Source organism: Mercurialis annua, linkage group LG6 (assembly GCF_937616625.2).
Source record: "Mercurialis annua linkage group LG6, ddMerAnnu1.2, whole genome shotgun sequence".
In the NCBI taxonomy this organism is placed as follows: domain Eukaryota; kingdom Viridiplantae; phylum Streptophyta; class Magnoliopsida; order Malpighiales; family Euphorbiaceae; genus Mercurialis; species Mercurialis annua.
In genome coordinates, this window is record NC_065575.1 from 33515940 (window position 1) to 33541178 (window position 25239).

A 25239-nucleotide genomic window follows, 5' to 3' on the forward strand; every position below is an offset into this window, starting at 1 on the left:
GACGAAATTGCAAGGTCGGGGTGTTATTGAAAAAAAAAAGGTCAGTAGTTTTTAAGGTGATTAGCCTATTAATTATAAATAAAAATTGATATAATTATAATAAATTTACTAATATGTTCATTGACAAATTACATTACGAGCCACGTGCATAACACGTAATGCGAAACTAGTTAATTAAAAATTGTCCAATTTAAAACTATTAAAATTCTAATAGTCAAACTCAAAAAAAATCCGTCCACATTCACTCAGTTGCCACCTAGGAGAGGTGGAATTGAAATGAAAATTGCAGTAAGAGGACACACACTCTACCAACAAACCATTCGTCTGCTAAACTTTTACTATTATAGCACTCAGCTCCCTTTTAATTTGTCCGATCCAAATTAGTAGGACTTTCTATTAAAATTAAAGCTCAACTTTTAAGCGCCTCTTCAAACCCCAAAACAGCCAATTTTTTTATACTTTTCTTTTCATTTCTTCTCCACCCCACCCCTCTCTGATTCATCACCAAACAAACCCCATATCTCCGGCCGATCTCAATCCGACGGTCGATATGGCTCTCTCATACCTAGCTTCCACCTCCAGATCCCATCTCATCAAATCCCTCACCGCCATCTCCCGCCGTTCGATCTCCACCTCAACAGATCCCATCACAATCGAGACCTCCATCCCCTTTACATCGCATAAATGCGAACCGCCGTCGCGCACCGTCGAGACCTCATCAGAGGAGCTTGTCACCTTCTTCCGCGACATGGCGACCATGCGCCGCATGGAAATCGCGGCGGATTCTCTCTACAAGGCGAAGCTAATCCGCGGATTTTGCCACCTTTACGACGGGCAAGAGGCGGTCGCCGTCGGTATGGAGGCGGCGATTACCAAGAAGGATTGCATCATCACGGCGTACAGGGACCACTGTACATTTCTGGGGCGAGGTGGGACCATGCTGGAGATTTTTGCGGAGTTGATGGGGAGAAAGGACGGGTGCTCGAATGGGAAAGGTGGGTCTATGCATTTTTATAAGAAGGATGCCGGATTTTACGGCGGCCATGGGATTGTTGGAGCTCAAGTGCCGTTAGGGTGTGGATTGGCGTTTGCTCAGAAGTATAAGAAGGATGAAACGGTGACGTTTGCTCTTTATGGAGATGGTGCTGCTAATCAAGGGCAGTTGTTTGAGGCTCTTAATATTTCTGCTCTTTGGGATCTGCCTGTTATTCTTGTCTGCGAGAACAATCACTGTAAGCTTTTACTTTTTTGTTTATATGTATAATTGGGGAGGTGAGTGCTCGTGGGAGGAATTGAACCCACAACTTTGGCAGAATGCTGACCAGGGCTTATACTATTTGAGCTCGTTGACTTTTGGATTTAATGTGTTTGTGTGTGTCTGCAGATGGTATGGGGACAGCAGAGTGGAGGGCTGCTAAAAGTCCATCTTACTACAAGCGGGGTGATTATGTTCCTGGATTAAAGGTTAGATATTGCTTCGTTTTGTTTCAAGTATTTCAATAGGGTTTTTCTTATTTAATGCGGTTATTGATTCGGGTATATAATGGTGATTAGCATAAGTAAGAATTACTTTTAAATACTGAGATATGGATGCTTTGCCAGTCTTGCTTTTGAGATGAATGAATGGATTTTGGCATAGCATTCTTCTTGGTGATTGGTAATGTTGGTATGAAGCTTTTTAAGTTTAGGATTTGACTTTGAGAACACCTATTTGCTTTCGTAATTTTGATACAGCCATCCAATTTTTGCCTTTTTCGATTAACCTTTTAGGCTTTCAGGAGTAACTCTCATTGACTGTTGTTGGTTATATCAGGAAAGAAATGATAGAATTTTATAACATAATTTGTGGCTGATAAAAATTAGACTGTAGAAATGTTGTTGGCCTGTTGCCTTCATTATTGTTTCTATCTGTATTTGATTCCAAACATGTGTATCTGTTATTGTCGATATGTTATTTGCACTCATCCATCATACGCTCTTTACCTCTCTTTCTGCATGTCCTTGAAATTTAATTGCCGATGGGAATCTTAGTATTTTTGTGCATCTTATGCAATTGGTTAGTTTGAAAAAATTGTCTTGGTTGGTGGCTCTTTGTATTATTATTTTTCCAGTTGAGTCGTAATTTGGAAATTAATAGTGATCCTACTAACTTGCCCCTTAAGGTGTAAAAGTGCGCTTCAAACTTCTCCTTGCACAGATGAATTTAATTCTGGACTATTACAAGTTGTAAAAGTGCGCTGCGAACTGTCAACCTTTATTAAAAGGAGAGTGGTAGAAAATTTCTCTGTCGTGTTTATCAAAGTCTATATATGATGGTCATGTATTCTGTCAATATTTTATAATTGGACAGGTTTCCTTTGTTAGTAGATAGTTATCAAGCTCTTATTTTGTATGTGTACTACTATTTAAGCGTACGGACTGTATGAAAAAAAGGAGTTTTTTTGAGTTCCTAAAATCCAAGAAATTAAGTATATTCCTGCTATGAGCCCTTAATAAGATATTGAAGGGTTACCTTCAAGAAGCCCTAATTTTCAGTTGAAGTGCCCCATAAGAAGATCCTAAGAACTGGGACCTTAACATGAACTCCTCCTTATTAGCTGGAGGCACTTTCTGACATTACTTAGTAGGGTTTGTGATGTGAATCTTTTTGTTTTTCTGTTCCCTCAGGTAGATGGTATGGATGCTTTTGCTGTGAAACAAGCATGCAAATTTGCAAAGGAGTTTGCCTTGAAGAATGGTCCACTGGTGAGCTCCATTTTATAATAATTTTTTTTATGTGTTTCTGTCTCTTTTTTTAACTTCTGTTTGCATGATAAGTTGCTGATTGTTGGGTAAATTATTTTTTTTTTGAGAAAACTAAGAATGTAATAGTGATTGAATCTTCTAGTGAAACTAATTAGTTAACTTGACTTTTTATGGCATTAAAAATGGTTTTGAAGTGCTTAAATAAAGATCTAATTCAAAATGCTCTTCAAATAAGTTTATTTGTGGACTTACTTAAATCGAAATCTCTTTGTTTAGAGTCCCTTGATCAAAAATTTAAAAAAGAAAACTTGTTTGAGTTCCAACTAAAACCAAAATGATATTTTGTGCTCTTGATTTGATAGAATATAGTGAATAATTAGTCAAATTGCTTTATGGATGAACATTTTACCTTTACTTTAGCTTTATAAACTGATGGTCTATTTAAATTTATGATGCTTGTGTCAGATACTCGAAATGGATACCTACAGGTATCATGGTCACTCTATGTCTGATCCTGGAAGCACGTACCGTACTCGTGATGAGATTAGTGGAGTGAGACAGGTTATTACATAATAAACATGTCAATTCTTTTGGCTAACTCCGCACGTTAATTCTCTGTTTAAGATTTTTTACATATGTTTAATTCTGTCATTTTGGTAAATATTCAGGAACGAGATCCAATTGAAAGGATAAGAAAACTGATATTTGCTCATGATATAGCTACTGAGAAAGAGCTCAAGGTAATTTATTGTTTCTGCATAAGAGTTTTTTCTTATTTTGCTCAGTCACAGTGTTTTCAACTTCCAGTAACCCCTTTCTAATTTTGCTCATTCCTTTCCTCTCGAGCCTTGTTTAAGATTTTAAAAATCTGAAATGTCTGTATCACTAATATCATAATCGATGTGTTGAGGAGATTAGTGAATACTCATTTCTTTTTGTTGCTTTTCAGGATATTGAGAAAGAAATTAGGAAACAAGTAGATGAAGCTATTGCTCAAGCCAAGGTAAGAAACATCATGCTGTTTAATTTTCAATTTATTTTACCTCGTCCTCCATTGTATAAAACTCTGCCATATCTTTTTATTTTTATCGTGATCTTTACGGTTCCTTCATCTGTTCTCTTCTAATTTGTGTTTGCAGGAATGCCCAATGCCGGAACCTTCAGAACTTTTCACTAATGTGTATGTGAAAGGTCTGGGAGCTGAGGTAATACATATTTTCTGACACCTTCGTATTTAGGATAACTTTGATTATTTTAATGTGTCAAATAGCTACTGATTAGGTTTCATTGCATGGTGTCTTAAGAGGCAAAAGTGAAGAGTATGTACCAATGTAATACTAAAGGCAGTTTGCTATGCTGATGTCTGTATATTGGTACAACTACTTTTTAACCAGTGTGGCATTAGAGCGAAACGTGAAGTTTTTTGATTTTCAATTGAGGAATAAACATACAACACTGTTTCAAAGTATAGCTGCCTTTTTTTAATTTCCTCTCTCGGTTCCAATTGCAGTCATTTGGAGCAGACAGAAAAGAAGTTAGAGTTGCACTTCCATAAACTAACTGGGTGAAGCTTCCGGCAAAGCCCGCTATGAAAACCTTTTTACGCAACAAGATTAATCAGCAAATGATAGCAAATAAAAGTTAGTGAAGATGGCGATCATCTCTCCGGGGCTATGATTTTTGTTTTGAACATTTTTGTATAGAATACTGATTGTTCCCGAGCTGGCGGGGGAAGAATTGATGCATTTTGTTTGTGTAGTTTTGTTTGAAGGAGCTACGATTTGATATTTGTGCGATGGTCAATTGAATAGGCAGCAAGTTTTTCTGGAAGTGGAATACAAAGAATTCATTTCTATTCTTCTGCACATTGCCATGAGTTTATGATAACAATAAGAAGTCCTAAAATCATTTCCTGGCAAGTGCAACCCTTAATCTTGTGTTTCAGTGATGTTGCATTAATTGCTCAATTTAGTATGTCTTTATATTTTCAATCATGAAATAAGAAAATTTATGCATATATTGTTTTCATAATTTTATACACATATTCTCTGAAAAAATAAAAATTGAGATTGCTGTCGGCTTTTCAAATAGAGCTGAGTTGTCCAAATTAAATTTTTTGATTACATTTGAAAAAAAAAATCAGAGAAGATTTACATTGTTGCATCCATTAGGCTTAAATGTGTGTGTAATTTTACCTTTGATAAAAAAAATTATAAGTATGTTTTCTGGCTGTTGCTAGAGGTGGGCATAGATCAATTAATCGTCCATAAGTTTTGTTTATAAACCGATCCATAATATAATATAATGGTTATAAAAAAAAAAATTTAAACCTGAAATTTTAACTAATTAATCATTTAATTGGTTAACCATTAAAACGGTTTGAGTTTTTGGTCTTGCAATTTTTAACCATATTAACCATCAAAAGGCCAAATTCAAAGCATTTAACATTTCCTGAATAAATTTCTTTTGGTATAGTCTAATAAATGTTTTTATTCCTAATTCTATCAGGTAAACATTTTGTTAAGGAACATTATTTTTCTAAAAAAACTTATTTTGTATATTTTCCTAAAAATAATATCTTCCTAAAAACTTTCTTTAATGTATATTTTATTTAGATATATTTATGTATGTAAAATAAAATAAAATATTATTTATTTTAATTTTTTTTATAAAAGATCGTATTTGTATAACTTATAAATCAGTTAATCGGTTAACCACAATTTTTAAAATATCTTAACCATAAAATTTAAAAATTCAAACCTAAACTTAAACTTTTGGACAAGTTAATTATATTTTATGATTCGGTTTTCTAGTTTCGGTTTGGTTAATCGATTCAATCGGTTTTTTCCCCATCCCGCCTGTTGCTTTGCATACATTAAATAAAGTCATAAACTTAGTAACTGATTGTATAGAGATAGAAATCATGCATTGATGGATTTAGTGATGGAGTGCCTGTTTTATGTGCTAAGTAGGAGTTCCAAAATTCCATAATTAAAAATCAATTTCTAATTTTTATTAGTAACTTCATCTGTATTCCTAATATAATAAAATCACGATGCCAAATTAGAGAATTTTGAGGTCCTTAGAGCATAATTTAGGGAATTAATTATTGGCTTTTTCCTAAATTAATCATAATTTTCAGAACATTGAATTCTGATAATGGTAAGTAGTTTAACAGAATCAACTCAAACAATTCATTAAATTTGATATTACCATTAATACAAACTAGAAATTTAAGTCTTGAAGTCCATGTATGTATGTGCCATTTATACAAACTAAAAACTATAAGGTAAGAGTAAATATAATATATGGTATGTCCATGATTTTAGCAATCAGTCAATTTTATTTTATGATTCCAAAAACTAAATAAATAGGAGACTGCTTTTCATTGATGAATCACAGAAAAATTAACAAGTGAGAGAGTGTGGAGTAAAAATGGCATCAAAGTTTCAAACAATAGCTATAGTATTTATGCTTTTGTTTGGCAGTGTGCATCCCCAGTTTTCCCCTCCTCCGCCTACTGTTGGAGATTTTGCACCCCAGCCTCCTTCAGTAGTAGAAACTCCTTTGCCTGCACTGCCGCCTCCCGTCGTCCTCCTCCCCATTTCCCCTCCGTTAGTCGCTTTTCCGCCACCCATCCTCCCCATTTCCCCTCCAGTAATCGCTCTGCCACCACCCATCCTCCCCATTTCCCCTCCAGTAGTCGCTTTGCCACCACCTATCCTCCCCATTTCCCCTGCCTTACCTGTTTTACCTCCTGCGCTTCCCCCTCCGGAAGTTGCATTACCTCCTCCTGCGCTTCCGCCTCCTGAAGTTGCATTACCTCCTCCTGCGCTTCCGCCTCCTGAAGTTGCATTACCTCCTCCCACGCTTCCCCCTCCTGAGGTTTCATTAACTCCTCCCGCACTTCCCCCTCCGGAAGTCATACTACCTCCTCCCGCACTCCCCCCTCCGGAAGTCGTGCTACCTCCTCCCGCTTTCCCTCCTCCGGAAGTGGCATTACCTCCTCCAGCTCTCCCCCCTCCGGAAGTTGTGCTACCTCCTCCCGCTCTCCCTCCTCCTGAAATTGTGTTACCTCCTCCCGTTATTGCCCCTCCTGTAATTGTGTTACCTCCTGCGCTTCCTCCTCCCAAGCGTGGTTCTCGCGCGCTTTGCATGGCGCAATGTGCGTTTAAGTGCGCCAGTAAGAGGTTTCCGGTCGTTGTCGCACCATGTATTATCATGTGCGCCATACGATGCAAGCGTTCACCCTCCTCTGCAACTACTAATAGTTGCACGTACACTTGTGCCGACTCCAAGGTGAAGGATTTGGGTGCAGGTACATACAGACACTCATCCGCCCATCAACAAATATTATCTTTTTTATTTAACCACTACTCATACGCTCATTTTTAATACACGATTTGTTTGTTTTGCAGATGTGAGCAAACCAGAGAATTTAAACAAATTGGAAGCAATTATAGATTCATGCTCTGGGAAGTGCGTGAAGAATTTTTAGACGGTTCATAGAAAAAGTTTCTATCCAGATGAAAATATTAGGGACTAACAAGTTTTTTAGTGAATAAGATGGGAAACTATGCAACTGTAAGAAGATCATTATTTCTTAATAAAGACTGCCTTGTTCTGATTTGCATATCAAGCTATTTCACTTTAGCACAAGATGTTTTTATTTCTCTATTTATTTATGCATGTGAAAACAATACAATATCACATGATAGTTTTCTATTTTGTTATATAAAGAAATTCATAAAACGAAGCGGAAAGAAAAATAAATCTGTAATTGTGAAAGACAGCTTTAAAAATGGGTTCGGGATAAACTCTCTTCCATATTTAATATGGCGGTAGTTGATAAGTAATTTGATCAAAACCGGATTTGAATTAGTTGAAGAATGATAACAGCAGTTCATATTGATTACTGCAATAAAAATGAACCCGCAGAATTCACAGGTTCTCTAACATCGGTCCAAAGTCGCTTTAATCCGTATTTGTGATTGCATTGCATCTCAGTTATTTTATTTCTCATTTACCATTTTTTTTCCTAATTATCAGCATAAATGAACATAAAGAATGTTGTTCAATCTAGCGCGGTAAAGAGGTAGAACAGAAAAAATGTAGAAATTAAGAGGCAAGTTCATCCGAGTCTCCGACTATTTTCTGAAAATAATAATGAGTTCCTCATAATATCTGAAGAAGTTTAAAATAAATCGGAACGACAAGGAGCTAGAAATAAAAGTCTGACTTTAGAGATCATGTGGGTTCAAAGGGAAACTATGCAAACAGTCAACACTCAGTCTATGTGAAGAAAATGTATTCAATTGAGTTCATAATATGAATGGACAGCACAGTTGTAGTACATTTGATAAAACATGATCAGAAAGACTATCCTCTACGTATAGTCGAAACATTATATGGAGAATTTCACACCTTCATCATCAGCTGAGGTTCCCTTAAAAATTGCAAGCTTCCCTTTGTGTTCTAGTAGTTTCAATGCTCGCATCAAGATCGTCCGATCAATTCCATGAAGCTCTGAGGTACAACATGATGCTCAATGAACAACATTCAAGCATGTTAAATTATTTTCAACTTCACGTGCAAGGGATTACAAACATTACCTGTTCCTCGAGTTTCAGTTCCAGAGCGTATTTCCTCAATAGTCATGACGTCGTTCTCTAAGCCGTTGTCCTTAACCTATTGAGGTAAGCATACATGTTAAACTGATTTCTGAGGACACAAATCCAGTTTAAGGTTCAGTCTGAAAAACACAACTCACAAAACGTAAGATAAGGTCCGCCCACTCTTGAATACGGTGCCACAGAAGGAGGCACTTCCGATGTCCTTTATCTAACCATTCTGCACGTCCTGTTAAAACAACATAGAAAGATTAGCAATGATTCACCGGGACACAGAAAGCAAGGGATGCTCTGATGCTCACAGCTGACTACCATTATCATAGCCACCATTCAAAAACCATCGCAAATGTTTAAGCACAGGTTATGAAAAAGCTCCCAGGCAACCAACAAATACAACCTCTATTATTTATCTTCATTAATGCCCCATTATTAATTCTTTATTATCACTTTGTACAGAACATTTAGAACTATTTCCAAATAAACAGGACTCAACTGGGGATACAACATATGAAATAAAGACAAACAATAAGGGTCTTTTCACTGTCTATGAGGATAACCAATTAACCATGTAGTCTATTTTCCAAGTCTTGAAGAAAGACAATGAAGGTTGAGGCCAGCAAGACACTAACCTTCTGAAACTAATGCAGAAAGAAACACTTCCCTGGCTTCATGACTGAGAGATCCTGCAGCAAATGTAGAGGAAAAAGAACAGATAAATGACCAAGTAGATGGAAACAAAATTCATAAAATTGTTTAGCTTTAAATAGAGTAGCTTATCCAAGCAACAATAACTATTTGGGAAAACGAAAGAGATGGTCCTATGAACAGTTGTTGAACTCAAATACGTCCACTGATCACTTACATAAAATGGCACAATTCAGTACGAAATACTGTTACAGGAAAATGAACAAACTCTAGCTAACACATCCACATAACAGCAGAAAAGGGGACGCTCAAAGTCCTCTAAAGTTAGCCATTCCCTTAGAAAGCAAACTCATTGTAAGAACATAGTACCACAGAAGACAGAACCTTAACAACAACAATTGACTAGTTCCCATGATGATTAAGTTATATCTTTCTGGTTACTTAGCCTCAGATAAAGGACACAAACATGTGGGTGATGCATGTTTACGACACAATCTTGTGGTGAGCAGGATTAAAAAGTAGACGCTAGACTAATACACATCTAAATACAATTTATTCTAAAAGAAGTGTAATTTCACTAGCTTTCACTGAGCAGTTCAATGTCATGCATTCGTTGTAAGACTCAATTAGTAATGGCTTAAAGGCTTCACCATTTCAACACAAACTCCGGTCCGATAGTTCCCGAAACTCAACCTCAAGCAAATTTCAGATCATGAAGGTCAAAGTACAAATTGTAATTACACATAGAATATGTAAATTACAACCTATAAACTAAAAATATAAGGGTTCACTCACTTTCAATAACAGGATTGGAGAACAAAGGAAAATCTTGGTCCAATTCAATAATAAATATGTTGTGAGCTCTACAATAGTCAATGATAAGTTCTTTCCAGAGCTGTATTTGTTTCTCTCGAGTGTCCCTAACTGTCTGCAAACTAACAAAACCATAAAACCCCAATTAAAAAAAACATATAAGAATCAAAAATTCAAATAAAATCTAGCAGTAGCAGAGAGAAATTACGTGAAGTAAGGAGGGTAATTAAAAAAGTGGGGCAATTTGAATTCACCCAAATTCTGCATCTTTATCACTAGAACAATCAACTTCTTCACATCACTGTAAATTCAACACACGAAAACAAACTTTTTAGCAGCAAATTCGTCACAAAAACAATGAAGAATGTAAGGAGAGAGGATTTGTTTTTTTTTTTTTTTTTTCTAACTCAAACTCAAAAAGACGAAATTGCCCACAGCCAAATGCAATTTCAAGAGTACATATGCTGTTTGGTCCAGTCCAAGAATGTAAAAGTTTTGGACTTTTTAAAATGTAGGATCGTCAAAACTAACGAGACGAAGTCGCTCAATTGAACTAGTTCATGCTGCTTCTGTTCTGTTCTGTCTCAACAACTTCACTTCTTTGACCATTTTTTCCCTGAGATTTTAGCAGACTGAATCAGAAGAGACCAATGTCTGAGTAAGTTCCATTTCCCAATCTGATCACTTTGTTTTTAATGTTTCTATTACTTTGATCTTTTGGTAGAAAAATAGTTCCTTTTGTTGTTAATTGGAAAAGACTGCAACTTGGTAGAGATTTATTTTATTGTTTTGTTGATTAATGTAATCTGATGCAGAGTTGTTGCTTCTGCTCCCGGTAAGGTGTTGATCACTGGGGGTTACCTTATCTTAGAAAGACCCAATGCAGGGATTGTACTCAGCACTAATGCTCGATTTTACGCCATTGTTAAGCCTCTTACTGATGAACTTAAACCCGATAGCTGGGCCTGGGTGCGTATGTTCTTTTCGATTCTTCTCACTTTCATGTGATCTGTGTGTTTGTTAATGTTAGTTGTGTTAATGGCTTGTTAATTGTTGTATTATTGGGCAACAAATAAGTCCGTGGAACTGATCTTGATGATTGTCTCTTGGACTCTAAGGTTATTAATTGATTTCTTTTTATTGTTTGTTCCATATACTTTCAGGCATGGACTGATGTCAAATTAACTTCTCCGCAACTTTCTAGGGAAACCGCTTACAAATTGTCACTCAAGAATTCGACTCTTCAGTGTGTTTCTTCAACGTAAGTTTTGATTATAAATTGAGGTCTCGGATAGTTGATTTATACATTTTAAGTGATAACTATGCCCAGTTCAGCTGAGCTGCATTACAAATCGTTGGAGAAGCATATGGTTAAATAGTTTATGATGTGATTCTTACTGGATATTTTAGTGAATCGAGGAACCCTTTTGTGGAACTAGCTGTGCAATATGCTGTCGCAGCTGCTCATGCTACACTTGATAAAGATAAGCAGGATTCGTTAAACAAGTTACTCTTGCAAGGTAATATTTCATGTTCATGTTTTCTTGTTCCATTTTGAAGAATAGAGAACTAAGAGCTTAAGAATCTGATGTGTAAATTGGGTTAGTCATGCAGGTCTCGATATTACGATTTTAGGTTGCAATGACTTCTACTCTTACCGAAACCAGGTACTCATACTCTTTTGCAATACATGGTCTCAGCAGTGCAGTGTTGGTTGTGCATCTCCTTTATTATTTGTTTTGTGCTTACGTTTTATGTCATTTTCTTAGTATGAAAATCCCTATTCATTTGACATTTTATAATTCCTTACAATGTTGTCAGACAATTTTCTTTCATGAGCTTGACTGTAAGAATTGGTCAAACAAATTACTTTTACTGCTTAATGATTTATGAATTGCTAAAGGAATTTCAGGAATTTGATTCAAAAATTTGATTATCTTGATTGTCTTAACATTGTTATTGTGATTGCCCTTGTTCCCAGATTGAAGCTCGTGGACTCCCTCTGACACCAGAAACATTGGCTACACTTCCTCCTTTTGCCTCAATCACCTTCAACGCAGTGGAAGGAAATGGAGAAAACTGCAAACCTGAGGTAGCTAAAACTGGATTGGGTTCATCGGCAGCAATGACCACTGCTGTGGTTGCTGCTTTACTTCATTACCTTGGAGTGGTTGATCTTTCAACCCTTTGCAGAGATAAGGAATCCCATGATCTTGATGTCGTCCATATTATCGCTCAAACTGCCCACTGTATTGCCCAAGGAAAAGTTGGCAGTGGTTTTGATGTCAGTTCTGCAGTTTATGGCAGTCATCGCTATGTCCGCTTTTCACCAGAAGTGCTTTCCTCTTCTCAGGTTTTGCTTCCCTTCTTTTACTCATGAACTCTCTTGCTTTCCCCATCCCAAAATTTGTGAAATGAACTTAGCAGCTATAGATCCATTATGATCGTCTCAGTCAACTGTATCAAATGGATTAAAACCACAAATTATATTTAATTTTCCCTTATCATGCACCGGATGTCTAGTTATTAATTAACTAACCCATGTTCTACTGCATGTTTCATCGACTTTCCTTTCAATCTTTATTAAAAAAGAAAAAAATAATTACAGTCCTCATTTCGGTTTCACATTTGAACATTTTATCCAAGGTATGACTATTGTGTGATGTATGAAGGTAAGAAAATAGTGGATTTTAAAAAGACGTACACAAATATTTTCCTTTTTGTTGTTTCTCGAGTTTTGTGTGGCAACTGGCATCAGATGCTAGATTTTGCTATTGAAATTCTTACAATTGTTATGCAAAGTTTCAAGAGTAAATATGGAAACTTCCACCAATATTTATTTTCTCTCTTCCTGTTAAAAATTGCAGGATGCTACTAGAGGAGTGCCATTACCAGATATTATCGGTGGCATACTAAAGGGAAACTGGGACCATGAAAGGGCTATCGTCTCTTTGCCACCACTGATGAGCCTGGTAAACATCTGAGCATATACCATCTGATGGGCCGTATATGAATTCTTATTTACTGTTATTCCCATATGTGTTTAACAAGCACGACAATTACATTATGATGGTCCAATCCATTCACCTATTTTTTATTAGCAATTTACCTCTTAGTGAAAAATAAAATTCTTAAAATACGTTATTTTCCGTAAGCTTTCTCCCTTTTCTTGTTCTGCATTGTGGAGGAAACCAAAGATGATATGATATGTTTCATTAACGAAATGAACATGCATTGGCCAAGAAGGAAACCAAAGAAACCCCTAGAGAACAGCTATTCTTGATAAATTAAAAAAAAAATAAACAGCATATCTAATTTTTATGTAGTGTTTTCATCATCTATAGAAACCATAATAGCTGTTTGCTGATGAAGATATAATTCTTTCTGAAGTTACTAGGAGAACCGGGAACAGGGGGCTCCTCCACACCATCAATGGTAGGTGCTGTAAAGAGATGGCAGAAATCTGACCCTATAAATTCCCAAGAAACATGGAGAAAGTTGTCGGAGGCAAATTCAGCACTAGAAACACAATTCAAAGTTTTAAGCAAGCTTGCAGAAGAACATTGGGAGGCATATAAATGCACGATAGACAGCTGTAGCATGCGAAAACCAGAGAAGGTATTTCTGGTTCTTCAGATTTTCATTTCTATGTTGATGGTAATGTTAAGAAATAATTGCTAGTTAATCTCTTATCATAATGAAACAAACAATCTTGATTAGTAAGAACATTTCTGTGGAATTGTGAGATAAGATCATACGAAGCTTGCCAACAATTAAAATTAATTGATTTACATCATTACTTTAGAGGCCTGTTCTGTTAAAGATGGAAGATCAATTTATGTCGAGAAAAATGAATTTCATTTTTCATCTGACTATATTCCCTATCTCCAATTTGAAGAGTATTTCAATATAGACAACTACAAATTGAATTTTTAAATCTGGAGTAGTAATCAAATTATAAAGCTTTTAGTGCCTTGTGCAGATGCTTCCTACACTAGAGTAACATGTGTCATGTCAATTAGTTCTTTTAAATACGAACATTTGATCGTTAACTGTATCATCGCAATTAAAGCTCCTTCATTTTAATATTCAATATGGTAATAAACAGTTAGACAGAAGAAAGTATTTTAAGTTTCAGTTCAAGTTCTCCACCTAAAACAAATGGTTGGCTCTGCCATTTCTTGATGCCCAGATTTCTTACGTGTTTTTCTCTATTTTCTCTTAACATTTTATTAATGGACAATCTAATAATTGCATGACTAGTGGATTGAGGTGGTAACTCAACCCAGCCAAGAAGCAGTTGTCAAAGCGCTACTAGGAGCAAGAGATGCCATGCTTCAAATCAGACACCATATGCGCTACATGGGTGAGGCAGCAGGTGTCCCAGTAAGTTGTGCTTTGCTCAACTAAACACTTATATTTTGTTTCCATATAAAGTGCTTATAGCGATTGTCAATGGGCATGAATGATCCGTTGCAGATAGAGCCGGAATCACAGACACAACTTTTAGACGCTACAATGGAAATGGAGGGAGTTGTAATGGGTGGAGTTCCTGGAGCAGGTGGTTTCGACGCAGTGTTTGCTATTACGCTGGGGAACTCTAGCAGTATGGTAACGAAAATGTGGAGTGAGCGCAATGTTCTAGCATTGTTGGTTAGAGAAGATCCTAATGGCGTTTGTTTAGAAAGCGGTGATCCCAGAATTAAGAAAATTGCAGCAGATGTTTCTGCACTTCACATTTAACTTGCAGTTGATAAAACTAGACCCACGGTAGCGGTGTCATTTCTTAAATGGGACTCTGCTTTTTTTTTCTTCTGCTTTTATGCATTCATTTTGTTGAAGAAAACATTAACGGAAGAATTATACTGATCATTTGATCACCTTCAATAAAAGTATACTTTGTATTGGTCATTTCATGGACTTGTTTTTTTATTTGCTTTGGGTTCTTGCGCAAATATTGAAAATATTTGCATAATTAGTTTTTAATATGAAAGTACAAAGTGGATTTAAAATTTGCAAAAAACCATAATGAAAAAATATGTGTAAAAATATGTAATATCTCGTATAGTCGTGATAAAAGCATTTGGCATGTGAATGTGATCCGTCGAGATTTTAATGTGACCCAAATCTGTACTTGTAATTTAAAGACATAAAATGGATATAAGGAATAATAATCGATCAATTGAGGAAGAATATAAGAATATGCGTAAAATGTATTAAGTTAAAATTCGAGTGTTTATTCCATACATTGGTTGTGCCATGTTATTTTTACAACAAGCCGATGAGAATTTGCGATAGTAATTATTATTTAATTTTTTATTATTAATTTTTGAAGGTGTTTTTATTCAAAGCTGCAAATTTAGCCTTATTTGATCATTTATTCCAAATTGAAGGGCCAAAATGAACCTTTATTTATTTAATTATCTAAAGCTTTATTAAAAAATTTGAAATACAGTCGACCCTCTGATAATTAATACACATGGTGGATCAAAAATTTATTAATTATTAGAATTATTAATTTATTGAATTTATATAAAAAAAATTATAAAAGATATTTTAAAGCATCTACATTAATAGACCTAATATTAATATTATATTATAAAAAAACTAACTAAATACATTTTACAATCACTCAATTTAAAAGAAATAATTTTATATTCAATTTAAAAAATATCAATTGATATCAAATTAAAAAATATTTATTAAGAAGTTGTATTCATAAAATAAAATAATTTTTAATATTTTTTATACTAGAGATACTTTAATTACTTTAATTTGTTTATTTAATAACTTCTTTTAAAATTTCTCAAAAGAATAAAAAAGTTATAATTTGATGGTATTTTGACTTCCACTTTATGAATTAAGGTTAATATTGCCACTAATAAATCATCAATTGTTATATATTTTTTAATAAAAATCTCTCTAATAATTAATATTCATGTAGAATATATTTAAAATTTTATTAATTATTAAATAATAGAATTATTAATTATCCGACGTGGAACTAAGTTGGTTCTCTCAATTTTCTATTAATTATTAGAATTATTAATTTATAGAATATTAACTATTAGAAGGTCGACTCTAACATAAATTGAATTTATTTAGCAAATTGCTAAAACCCTAGCAGCATCATCATCAGCAGCTCTTACACCAAACACAAACAAGAAAAATGGTTCGCAGCATTAAGAATCCTAAGAAAGCCAAGAGAAAGAACAAGGTTTGTAATTAATCACTGGTTAATTTTACTCTGTTCTTTATAAGTTATTATGATGCCAATTAACTATCATTTATGCTGCAAAATCACGCGTGACAGGGTTCAAACAAGGGAGATGGATCATCTTCTTCGTCAATTCCAACAATGCCCACAAAGGTGTGGCAACCAGGAGTTGACAAGCTCGAAGAAGGCGAGGAGCTTGCGTGTGACCCATCTGCTTACAACTCTCTTCATGGCTTTAACATTGGCTGGCCCTGCTTGAGGTTATTTAATTCTTCTCTCTTCTGGGTCTCTGATAAATGAACATATTATATGGGGAAACGGGACACTCGGACACGGCGAAACGGTGTTATTTTAAGGTTCCCTATGTAAAAATGAAGTTTCGTGTCCAAAACGACGTCAAGTGTCCGAAACGGGATACATTGATGAAATGAAGTGTCCGTGCTACCTAGAACATATATACACGTATACATACTTCAAAAGTGATATTGTTAAGATTGTATTTTTGGTTGCTAGAAGGCTAACTTAATATGAAGCTGTATTCTTTTTGTTTGGATTGGATGCTTTTTTTTTCCTGTTGGTAATTTGGAAGCTTAGGAATTGTTCAATTAGCTTAGAAGGATATTACTGATCTGATGATAAGAAAAAAAAAAGAAATGTTTTAACCTTTGCTTGTTCAGTTGTTTTCTTTCTTATTTTTGAACCTCTTATGAAGCTAGAACAAAAATTCACACTATTCAGGATCCTTTGTTATGGTTAATTGAGTTTAAATTACAAGTCTGCTCTTTGAATTTATAAGTCAATAGCACATCATTGTCCCTTGTTTATTGGGCTCTCAAGTAGATCCGAAACTTTCAATTTTGTCTTACAAAAGCGATAAGCCCAATGCCAAGGACTGATTCAGTTTGCTTTCGGATTAACTTGGTTAGCAAGCAAATTTATATTTGAAATTATACCTAGAAATAGTGATTTTCTTGGTTACAATTTCTTTGTTTGTGATTGTGAAGACGCAAAAGAACAGCTTTGTTTTTTCGGGTTATTGTTTTTCGTTATAAAGTCCAAAACCACAGCTCTAAGATTGCGAGTTTTTATTGAATTTTTTAATTGCTCAACTTTTGACAGTTTTGATATAGCGCGTGATAAATTGGGCTTGCTTCGAACAGAATTTCCCCACACAGTGTACTTCGTCGCTGGCACTCAGGTAGAATTCATTTCACAATTGAAATTGGATAGTTACCTAGTGAACATAATTTTGTGATGTGTGGATAAAGTCCAGGGATTCCTATGATTGTTTATGTCAACTCAAATACCTATTACTAGCAGGGATAAGGGAAAGTTTTAACTATTATGTGGTTTCGACTTTAGAGACAAAGGATATTATGAATTTGACATCACAAAAGATCTTGTGAAATATTTTTTTAGCAAAAACGATAATAAATAATACATATATGGTAAAAACGAATTAATTGATATAAATAGATTAGAATTTAATCGCTTAGCTTATTTTAAGTCTAAATTAGTCCGAATATAAATAGAAATATAAAAGCATGTGAATAAATTATAATAATTATTTATTTAGAATTGTTTTTATGTATTAAATTATTTGAAAATACTACGATTTGTAAATGAATTTTCTTGTTTTTATTTTATATTTATACTAATTTGAACTGAAAATAAGTTAAGCGATTAGATTGTACTTTATTTATATCAATTAAGTCCTTTAACTGATTTTATTAACATAACAATAGGAAAGATGGCAAGTTAAGTCAAACTATATCTCTAACTTATTGCTGGACTTTAACCCCATTTTATTTTTTCTATAAGGTGCAATTAGCAAAATGTCTCAAAAGTATGAGGACTGAGGAGAGTTTAAGGAAACGAAATCGTGTTACATGACCCTCTCATCTAGCTTGTTCATCCTATCACATTTATATACACTTGTTTTTTGATAATCTACAGGCGGATAAAGCTTCTTCTAACACAATAGGAATATTTAAAATATCTAATATTTCTGGTAAAAGGCGAGAATTGGTACCAACCAAAACTACAAATGGTGACTCTGAAATGGATACTGATAGCAGCGATAGTGATGAAGACAGTGAAGATGAGGAAGATGGTGGATCTAAGTCGCTGGTTTTGCAGGCAATGTTTCGTTTCCTTAATTTCTTAGTTGGTCTATTCCTGTTGCGCCTTTTCTTTCTGTTCATTTTCATTCCCATGTGTACTTGTGCAGATACGTAATGTAGCGCATGAAGGATGTGTGAATCGTATACGTTCAATGCCACAAAATCCCCATATATCTGCTTCTTGGTCTGATACTGGTCATGTTCAGGTTAAACTTTTCTTACTATATAAATTTTGTGAATCCAATTGTTTCTATGTATACATGTTTCCTTTCTTATGGGATGGTTAGCTTTAAATTAGGAACATTACATATCATACAAGTAGGTAAAATTATGGACATAAGGTTCCTCTCTCACATGTTATAAATTGTATCTTTTTTTTTTATGCAGATATGGGATTTTAGCTCCCATCTGAATTCTTTAGCTGAGTCAGAAACAGGGCACCAGGGAGTCCCTGCAGCTATTAATCAAGCTCCCTTGGTCAAGTTTGGAGGACACAAAGATGAAGGTTATGCAATTGATTGGAGTCCTCGTGTCACTGGAAGGCTGGTATCTGGTACTGCTGAATAGTACTTTGTATATGTCAGTCCTTTTCCTGCAATTCTTAAATAACTTCAATGCTTACTTGCTTGATGACCAATAAGAGTTTACTTGTTTGAAGGTGACTGCAAGAATTGTATTCACTTATGGGAGCCATCTGATGCAACATGGAATGTTGGTGCGGCCCCATATGTGGGACATGATGCTAGTGTGGAAGATCTACAAGTATTGGACTTACTGGAAATCCATAAGAATGGCTCTTTAAGTTTTTTTATTTTTTTTCAATTTTAGTAATTTTTGTTGTCTTCTGCCTACACAGTGGAGTCCTACTGAGGCTGATGTGTTTGCCTCTTGCTCTGTGGATGGAAAAATTGCAATATGGGATATCCGCATGGGAAAGACTCCTGTAATTTCTTTCAAGGCACATAATGCCGATGTGAATGTTATTTCATGGAATAGGTATTTCCATCTTCGTGAAGTCTTATTCATTGCGTTAGCATTATGTTGCTTATCTGTTACTTTCTGATCTCTCATTTTCTTTTCATTGGTTGTGATAGGTTGGCTAGCGTTATGCTGGCATCTGGAAGCGACGATGGGACATTTTCTATTCATGATCTTCGATTAATATCTCAAGACCAGGTAGCTTTAATTTTTGTCAGCAGATAAAATTACAGTTTGTTCTTCATAAGAAGATGCTAGATATTTTAATTTGATCTGTATGCCTTAGTGAAGTCTTCCTAAAAGGATTGATGATATTCTGCAAGGCCGTCTTTAAATATACATACATAATTAAGCTGTTTGAACATAGTAAACAAGGAAATTGTGAACTGCCAAGAGAAAATTAGTATGTCGAACCAAGAAGCCCTTAATCTTACTGTGTGGAGCGAACCGATGGATGCAACACACATCCCTGTCCAGCCTGGGGTGTGTTGCATTCGGTTAAATCGAACCGAATCAAACCGAAATTACTCTATTTTTGAAAATTGAACCAAAATTTTGAGAAAAATGAATTTTTCAAACCGCTCTATTCTTGAATGGTGTACATAGCCAAATTTTAGGTCAATGAGAATGGTTTCTAGGGTTATACTCTGCTTTTTAAAATAAATTGCAAAGAATCAAGAGCAATACATCGAGACGACCTAATTTACCACTGTATGTACTCATGCTGCTCTTTGTTTGGTTCAAATTAATTCTATTGGAATTGTGAGATTTTTTTTCTAAATGAACTTAACACAGCGTCCTGTCTAATTCTACTTTAGAATCCGTTTCATTTCTAAATGAATTTTAAATTCAATTTATTTATAAAGGATTTCTTGTATTTGATATGCTAAATAGTGAAGTATAGAGTTCATTTTAAATGAAATGATAGGAATTGATTATTGTGCTTAGTCTGGTGGTATGATTGAACCATTGGCTTGTCCAGCTGTTATCAAATTTTATGTCCAATTTTATGAACTGGAAATGCTGATGAAGTGGCGGTATGTTCAAATAGAATTTTTATCTCCTAAGGAGAGCTAAGAGAGATTATCTGTGGATGGTTAAGGCTGGTGGTATACATGGTGGTGTTGAGCAGTGCGAAAATTGTATTTTCGTCAAAGCATGTGCTATCTGCTAACTGCAAATTATTGATTTTAAAGTTTTGTTTTTGTCCTGGCAGAAAGAAGATAAACCTTTGGTAGCACACTTTGAATATCATAAACATCCGATCACATCTATTGAATGGAGTCCGCATGAAGCTTCTGTATTGGCCGTTTCATCAGCTGACAATCAGCTAACGTAAGTAATGTTTAAGGATATCGATATATAATCCAATCTAAAGATCAAAATTTTATATGTTGGAGTCTAAAATTGCCAATTCCCATTGAGTTTCCTGTGTTTGAAACTAACTGTGCAACTCCCTCGACATTGACAGAATATGGGATCTTTCGTTAGAGAAGGACGAGGAAGAAGAAGCAGAGTTTAAAGCTAAAACAAATGAGATAGTAAATGCCCCAACTGATTTGCCTCCGCAACTTCTGTTTGTTCATCAGGTATTTCTTGTTTCTTTTCAAACCTTTTTCTTTCCGTTAAGATTATTCAATTTCAAAATGCTTCCCTCACTCGTTTTAACTTGCGTGCAACTTGAAACAGGGGCAACAGGATTTGAAGGAACTTCATTGGCACGATCAGATTCCAGGTATGATTGTGTCTACTGCAGCGGATGGTTTCAATATTTTGATGCCTTCAAACATTCAGAGCACGCTTCCATCAGAAGGTGCTTGAGATTTGAATTCAGCCGACGGAAATTTTGCTTCATTGCGGCAGGCCTACTGTATAATTGCAGAAATTAGTTTTGATTATATCAGCTTCTAGTTTGATACAAATGATCAATTTTGAATATATGCACTTTTGCGAGAGATTATATAATGATTTCTACAGATAGTATTAGCTTCAGTTTTATAATCTTTTTTCTTTTACTCGTCTTTGTGGTACAGTTTAGGATATCTATATTTTTATACTTTCAGTTCTACTGATGGACTTCTAATTTAGGCAGCGCTGTGATTTTGTTTTTCTCAGATTGAGTTAGATAGATAGGGAAGAAACGTTTACAGAGGCAAAACAGGATTAATAAAAAAGAAAACTCGGTTTTTGCCTGCTGAGCTAGGCTATGAGCTTTCACATTATTCTTCCTAGGGATGTGACGGGTCACACAATAAATGAAGAGCGGTACAAGTTGTCATATATCTTGATAGGTACCTCAATTATTAATCGAGGTGCAATACCTCGAGTTAATTGATTGGCATACCAGAATGGCATTGCATTCGAAAATTACCCGATTCCAGTTTGAATTCAGACTTCATAACATCACTTCTCTCAAGGCTAGAATGCTAATATGCCCAGATACCAATTGTTTATGAAAATAGAAGTGAACTTGCCTAAACACTGCCCTTGACCATTGAAAGCTACACCTTTAATTGAGCCAAACCTCAACTCCTTGCAGGTTCCTGCATCATACCAGATAGTGACCATGTTTTGATACTCTGGAATGGCCGATTGGATAATACTAATATAGGGTTGCAAGTTTCGTCTCTGGAGCTCTTGATTTCCTCTTGATTTCTTGACTAAATCTCTGGCAATGTCAAATTGTTCACGATATTAAAAGGCATTTGGTAGTGTGTCCTCAACGGACCGAACATTATCTTTAGGGCTTTTTACACAAACAACATACTTTCTCTAATATATTACTTTTATACAGTGTCTATTTTAACATATCAAAACTACTGTACACGCTATAAATTATTACTTTAATACGGTTTCTATATAAGCTACCCTAATAAGATTAAAAAAATCACAATTTAATTATTTTCTCTCTCCTCTTTCTCTCAGCTCCCGTTCTCTCCTCATTCACCAGCGCTCAATTTCACGATCAACGGCTAATCGTTCTCATCATCGTCTCCGTCGTCATTTTTGCCAACGCCATCATCTCCTCCGCTCATCGTCGTCATCTAGTTGATTTCAGATCTACAATTTATTTATTGTTCTTTTTTTTCCAGATCTACAATTTTTTTACTGTTTTTTCACGATTAAACATGTGTACGTATTATATTTAAAGAATATATTGCTAATTTCATGGTATGTAAAATAAATTTATGAGTATATGAAATAATTTTTTATTATTTATGTATTTTGTTTTTGTGTATGGTTGTATTTCTGTGTTTATTTATTATGCAGCTCGTTTTTTTTGATGATGGTTGATTGCTAAATTATTATAATGTTACAGTGTTGTTGATTTGTTGTTGATTTTGTGTTGATAATCAGTTGGTATTTCCTTGATTTTAACATCGGAAAATTTTATTTTTTTAATTTTTTTTGACAAATTAGATAACTTTATCCATGAAATAAACTAAATAAAATAAAATTTAACCGAGAATAAATAATTATATGTTAGCATTATCATGTTGACATGTTATTGACTTCTTGTTGATATTTTGTTGATTGTCACAGTTTTTCAAAAAATTATGTTTTACTTTATTTCTTATGTTGATTCGTTGTTGATTTATTATTGACATTATGTTGATATGTATTTCAACTTTTTTTGATTTTTTATTTTATGTTGACATGTTGTTGATATACTGTTGATAACATGTTAATTTTTCAATTATTGAAAGAAAAATAAAATTAGTCTTAAATTGTTGTATTAATGAGTTATTGACATGTTTTTAATAATATGTTGATTGTTTTTGACTTAAATTAATCAATGTTCTCATTTTATAAACATCTTGACTAAATTAGCATTAATTGTTGATATCATGTTGACATTATGCTGATAACTTGTTAATAGTAATTTTATTAAAAAAGAATAAAAGTTCAAAATAAATGAACCAAAATTATCAGAGTAATTACTCAAAACAATATAAAAAAACAACAATAATTCAAATAAAAAATTAAAATCATCCTTACACATAAAAATAAAACAATATTATACATACAACCAACACTATAGTTCGTAAATTAAAAAATCTATTTTAAAATATTTTGCTTCCTCAATTCCCTTCGCAGCTGAGCAGTTCCTTCAACTTCACTTGTGTAATTATTTTTCGTCTTCCATCTCTCATACTTAACGGAACTTTGACAAATTCGGATAAGATACAATTCCATTTCACAAAATAGAAAAGATGAAATACCTTAATAAAGACATCATCCAAATCCTTTTCAGGTAAACTATAAGGTTTCTTCTTCGAAGAACTAGAAGTTGACCTAGTCTTAAGTGACTGTTACAGTCAACATCATATCAACAACATGTCAACAAGTGAAAATATAAAAGATTAATAAGTCTTTCAAAATCAGCAACCTGCATATAAAATCAAACCATTTCAAAATAAAAAATATACAAATTTAATAACTAATTTAAAACATAAATTACTATAAATAAAACATACAAAAAAGATAAACATAAGCTTGAAAATGCAATATCCAACATCAACATCAAGTTAACATAAAATCAACAACACTGTAATATTACAATAATTCAGCAATCAATAATCATCAATAAATCGTTCTGCAGAATAAAAAACGCAGAAATACAACAAAACACAAAAAAATGATGAAATAACAGAATTTTATTACATAAAATCAAAACATTATCCTACATAACATGAAATAAGTATTAGATTATTTAAAGATACTCTTTATATATGTTCAATGGTGAATAAACAGTAAAAGATAAACAAATTACAACTCTGAAAATAAAAAAAATGAACAAAAAATTTCAGATCTAAAATCAAAAAGATAAAAGAAAGATGGCGCGGCGAGACAAAGGGGAACGGCGGAGGCGGAACGACGGAAGCGAAGGAATAAGAACGTGGAGAAACTGTGCTGGAATCGTAGAGAAGAAGAAGGAGCCGCCAAAATTCAAGAGAAAAAGAAGAAACAGTAGGAAAGTAAGAATTCAAAGAAATTAGGTTACAATTTTAATTTTGGATTGTATGAAATGTAAACTTTGACTTTGGTCTGTATAAAAATAAACTTGAGCCACTTTTCAGTATATTGGATAAAAAGCCCTTATCTTTAAACATGGCTGAGTTTCTCGTTTTCTAGATTGCCTAGAGCAAGTAACAAAACAAATTGGCACTAGAGTTGGACCCGTCTAGGCTATGAAGGTCATCCATAATCTTGGACCATGTATGGTGACAAAGACTTTCTGCAATTGTACCTAATTGAAGTAATAGTGGAGAGCAAACCATACTCTCTTTGCAAAATCACACTGAAAAGATAGATGATTTCTATCTTCATTAGTCTCACACCGAGGGCATAAGAGCCCACCATTGATTCTTGAGTTTAAGTTTGGCTGTGGGGATTCCATTTAACAGCAACCTCCAGAGGAATGCTTTCAACTTATTTGAGATGGCCATTCCCCAGAGCTGCTTCCACTGCTGGTTGGTTAGAAAATTATCTTCAGCCTGAGATGATGTGTTGGTGTTGTTGAGGGCAATATAATAGCCTGATTTCACATTGTATTTACCAGACTTTGTATCACATTCTCTGGTCTTGAACTCTAGAGCGAAGCAAAGGGAGACAGAATAATTTGAGCATCTCCTTCAGTAAATAGATCTCTAATTAAAGTCTCATTCCAATTTTGAGTTTGGTCACTGATGGTTCTCCGAGTGGTAGGATCTTCTCTTGATGACCTGAGATCACGAACACAGGTCAGAATGAGTTGTACATGTTTTGTCCGACCAGACTCCGATGCCTAAGTCAGATACCTTGTAAGGTTAAAGATAAATGACGTAGTTTAAAGAGAATGAATTAGGGTTTACCTTGACCTTCAATCTTTATTTATAGAATTCTTGTCCAAGTTATTGACTTGTAGTCATTTTCCTGTGGTAGTGTTTAATACGGACTTTGATGGAACGATATGGATTAGAGTAATCCTTATCTTTCCGGATTCTGAAGAGTACTTCAGTTATAAGCTTTATCTTGCTATTCTGAATCTGCTGACTGGTTATACCATCAAGTGTTTGTGTACTGACATCCATTACCTTCTATGTGG

General features: G+C 34.4%; 5 protein-coding genes across 5 annotated transcripts; 4 read left to right on the forward strand and 1 right to left on the reverse strand.

Moving 5' to 3' along the window:
- The first annotated feature begins 336 nt into the window (after nt 1-336).
- LOC126687176 (pyruvate dehydrogenase E1 component subunit alpha-1, mitochondrial) lies at nt 337-4575 on the forward strand. The gene is made up of 8 exons (XM_050381610.2): nt 337-1232; nt 1385-1464; nt 2668-2745; nt 3211-3306; nt 3414-3485; nt 3695-3748; nt 3885-3950; nt 4256-4575. Exons 1-8 carry the CDS (start codon nt 551-553, stop codon nt 4298-4300), a joined length of 1173 nt encoding a protein of 390 aa, XP_050237567.1. The 5' UTR covers nt 337-550; the 3' UTR covers nt 4301-4575.
- A 1523-nt stretch (nt 4576-6098) lies between these two features.
- LOC126688321 (pollen-specific leucine-rich repeat extensin-like protein 3) lies at nt 6099-7365 on the forward strand. Its single transcript, XM_050382979.2, has 2 exons — nt 6099-7063; nt 7164-7365. Exons 1-2 carry the CDS (start codon nt 6181-6183, stop codon nt 7241-7243), a joined length of 963 nt encoding a protein of 320 aa, XP_050238936.1. The 5' UTR covers nt 6099-6180; the 3' UTR covers nt 7244-7365.
- A 673-nt stretch (nt 7366-8038) lies between these two features.
- On the reverse strand, nt 8039-10230 carry LOC126687356 (vacuolar protein sorting-associated protein 25). The gene is made up of 6 exons (XM_050381899.2): nt 10042-10230; nt 9816-9955; nt 9005-9058; nt 8516-8604; nt 8358-8433; nt 8039-8271 (listed from the first exon to the last, which is right to left on the reverse strand). Exons 1-6 carry the CDS (start codon nt 10098-10100, stop codon nt 8150-8152), a joined length of 540 nt encoding a protein of 179 aa, XP_050237856.1. The 5' UTR covers nt 10101-10230; the 3' UTR covers nt 8039-8149.
- Nucleotides 10231-10355: 125 nt separating this feature from the next.
- LOC126687355 (phosphomevalonate kinase, peroxisomal) lies at nt 10356-14744 on the forward strand. The gene is made up of 10 exons (XM_050381898.2): nt 10356-10491; nt 10649-10802; nt 10997-11094; nt 11244-11353; nt 11448-11500; nt 11815-12186; nt 12701-12805; nt 13224-13451; nt 14097-14219; nt 14313-14744. The coding sequence occupies exons 1-10, from the start codon at nt 10484-10486 to the stop codon at nt 14574-14576; spliced, it is 1515 nt and encodes a 504-aa protein (XP_050237855.1). The 5' UTR covers nt 10356-10483; the 3' UTR covers nt 14577-14744.
- A 1195-nt stretch (nt 14745-15939) lies between these two features.
- On the forward strand, nt 15940-21166 carry LOC126653668 (protein HEAT STRESS TOLERANT DWD 1). The gene is made up of 12 exons (XM_050347606.2): nt 15940-16050; nt 16147-16310; nt 17170-17248; nt 18007-18189; nt 18281-18379; nt 18561-18726; nt 18832-18935; nt 19030-19169; nt 19268-19349; nt 20368-20486; nt 20623-20740; nt 20841-21166. The coding sequence occupies exons 1-12, from the start codon at nt 16003-16005 to the stop codon at nt 20970-20972; spliced, it is 1434 nt and encodes a 477-aa protein (XP_050203563.1). The 5' UTR covers nt 15940-16002; the 3' UTR covers nt 20973-21166.
- The last annotated feature ends 4073 nt before the right edge of the window (nt 21167-25239 follow it).

Bases quoted from the DNA above. Each gene is read 5' to 3' on its own strand.
- LOC126687176 (XM_050381610.2), top strand. From the start codon at position 551: ATGGCTCTCTCATACCTAGCTTCCACCTCCAGATCCCATCTCATCAAA. The intron at 3,486-3,694 runs GTAATTTATTGT...GTTGCTTTTCAG, and splicing joins CTACTGAGAAAGAGCTCAAG to GATATTGAGAAAGAAATTAG. The intron at 3,749-3,884 runs GTAAGAAACATC...TTGTGTTTGCAG, and splicing joins AAGCTATTGCTCAAGCCAAG to GAATGCCCAATGCCGGAACC.
- LOC126688321 (XM_050382979.2), top strand. From the start codon at position 6,181: ATGGCATCAAAGTTTCAAACAATAGCTATAGTATTTATGCTTTTGTTT. The intron at 7,064-7,163 runs GTACATACAGAC...TTTGTTTTGCAG, and splicing joins GGTGAAGGATTTGGGTGCAG to ATGTGAGCAAACCAGAGAAT.
- LOC126687356 (XM_050381899.2), bottom strand. From the start codon at position 10,100: ATGCAGAATTTGGGTGAATTCAAATTGCCCCACTTTTTTAATTACCCT. The intron at 8,605-9,004 runs GTTAGTGTCTTG...TTGTTTTAACAG, and splicing joins TTCTGCATTAGTTTCAGAAG to GACGTGCAGAATGGTTAGAT. The intron at 8,272-8,357 runs GTAATGTTTGTA...GTTGTACCTCAG, and splicing joins AACTGAAACTCGAGGAACAG to AGCTTCATGGAATTGATCGG.
- LOC126687355 (XM_050381898.2), top strand. The intron at 10,803-10,996 runs GTGCGTATGTTC...ATATACTTTCAG, and splicing joins AACCCGATAGCTGGGCCTGG to GCATGGACTGATGTCAAATT. The intron at 11,501-11,814 runs GTACTCATACTC...CCTTGTTCCCAG, and splicing joins TCTACTCTTACCGAAACCAG to ATTGAAGCTCGTGGACTCCC.
- LOC126653668 (XM_050347606.2), top strand. From the start codon at position 16,003: ATGGTTCGCAGCATTAAGAATCCTAAGAAAGCCAAGAGAAAGAACAAG. The intron at 18,190-18,280 runs GCAATGTTTCGT...GTACTTGTGCAG, and splicing joins CTAAGTCGCTGGTTTTGCAG to ATACGTAATGTAGCGCATGA. The intron at 20,741-20,840 runs GTATTTCTTGTT...AACTTGAAACAG, and splicing joins AACTTCTGTTTGTTCATCAG to GGGCAACAGGATTTGAAGGA.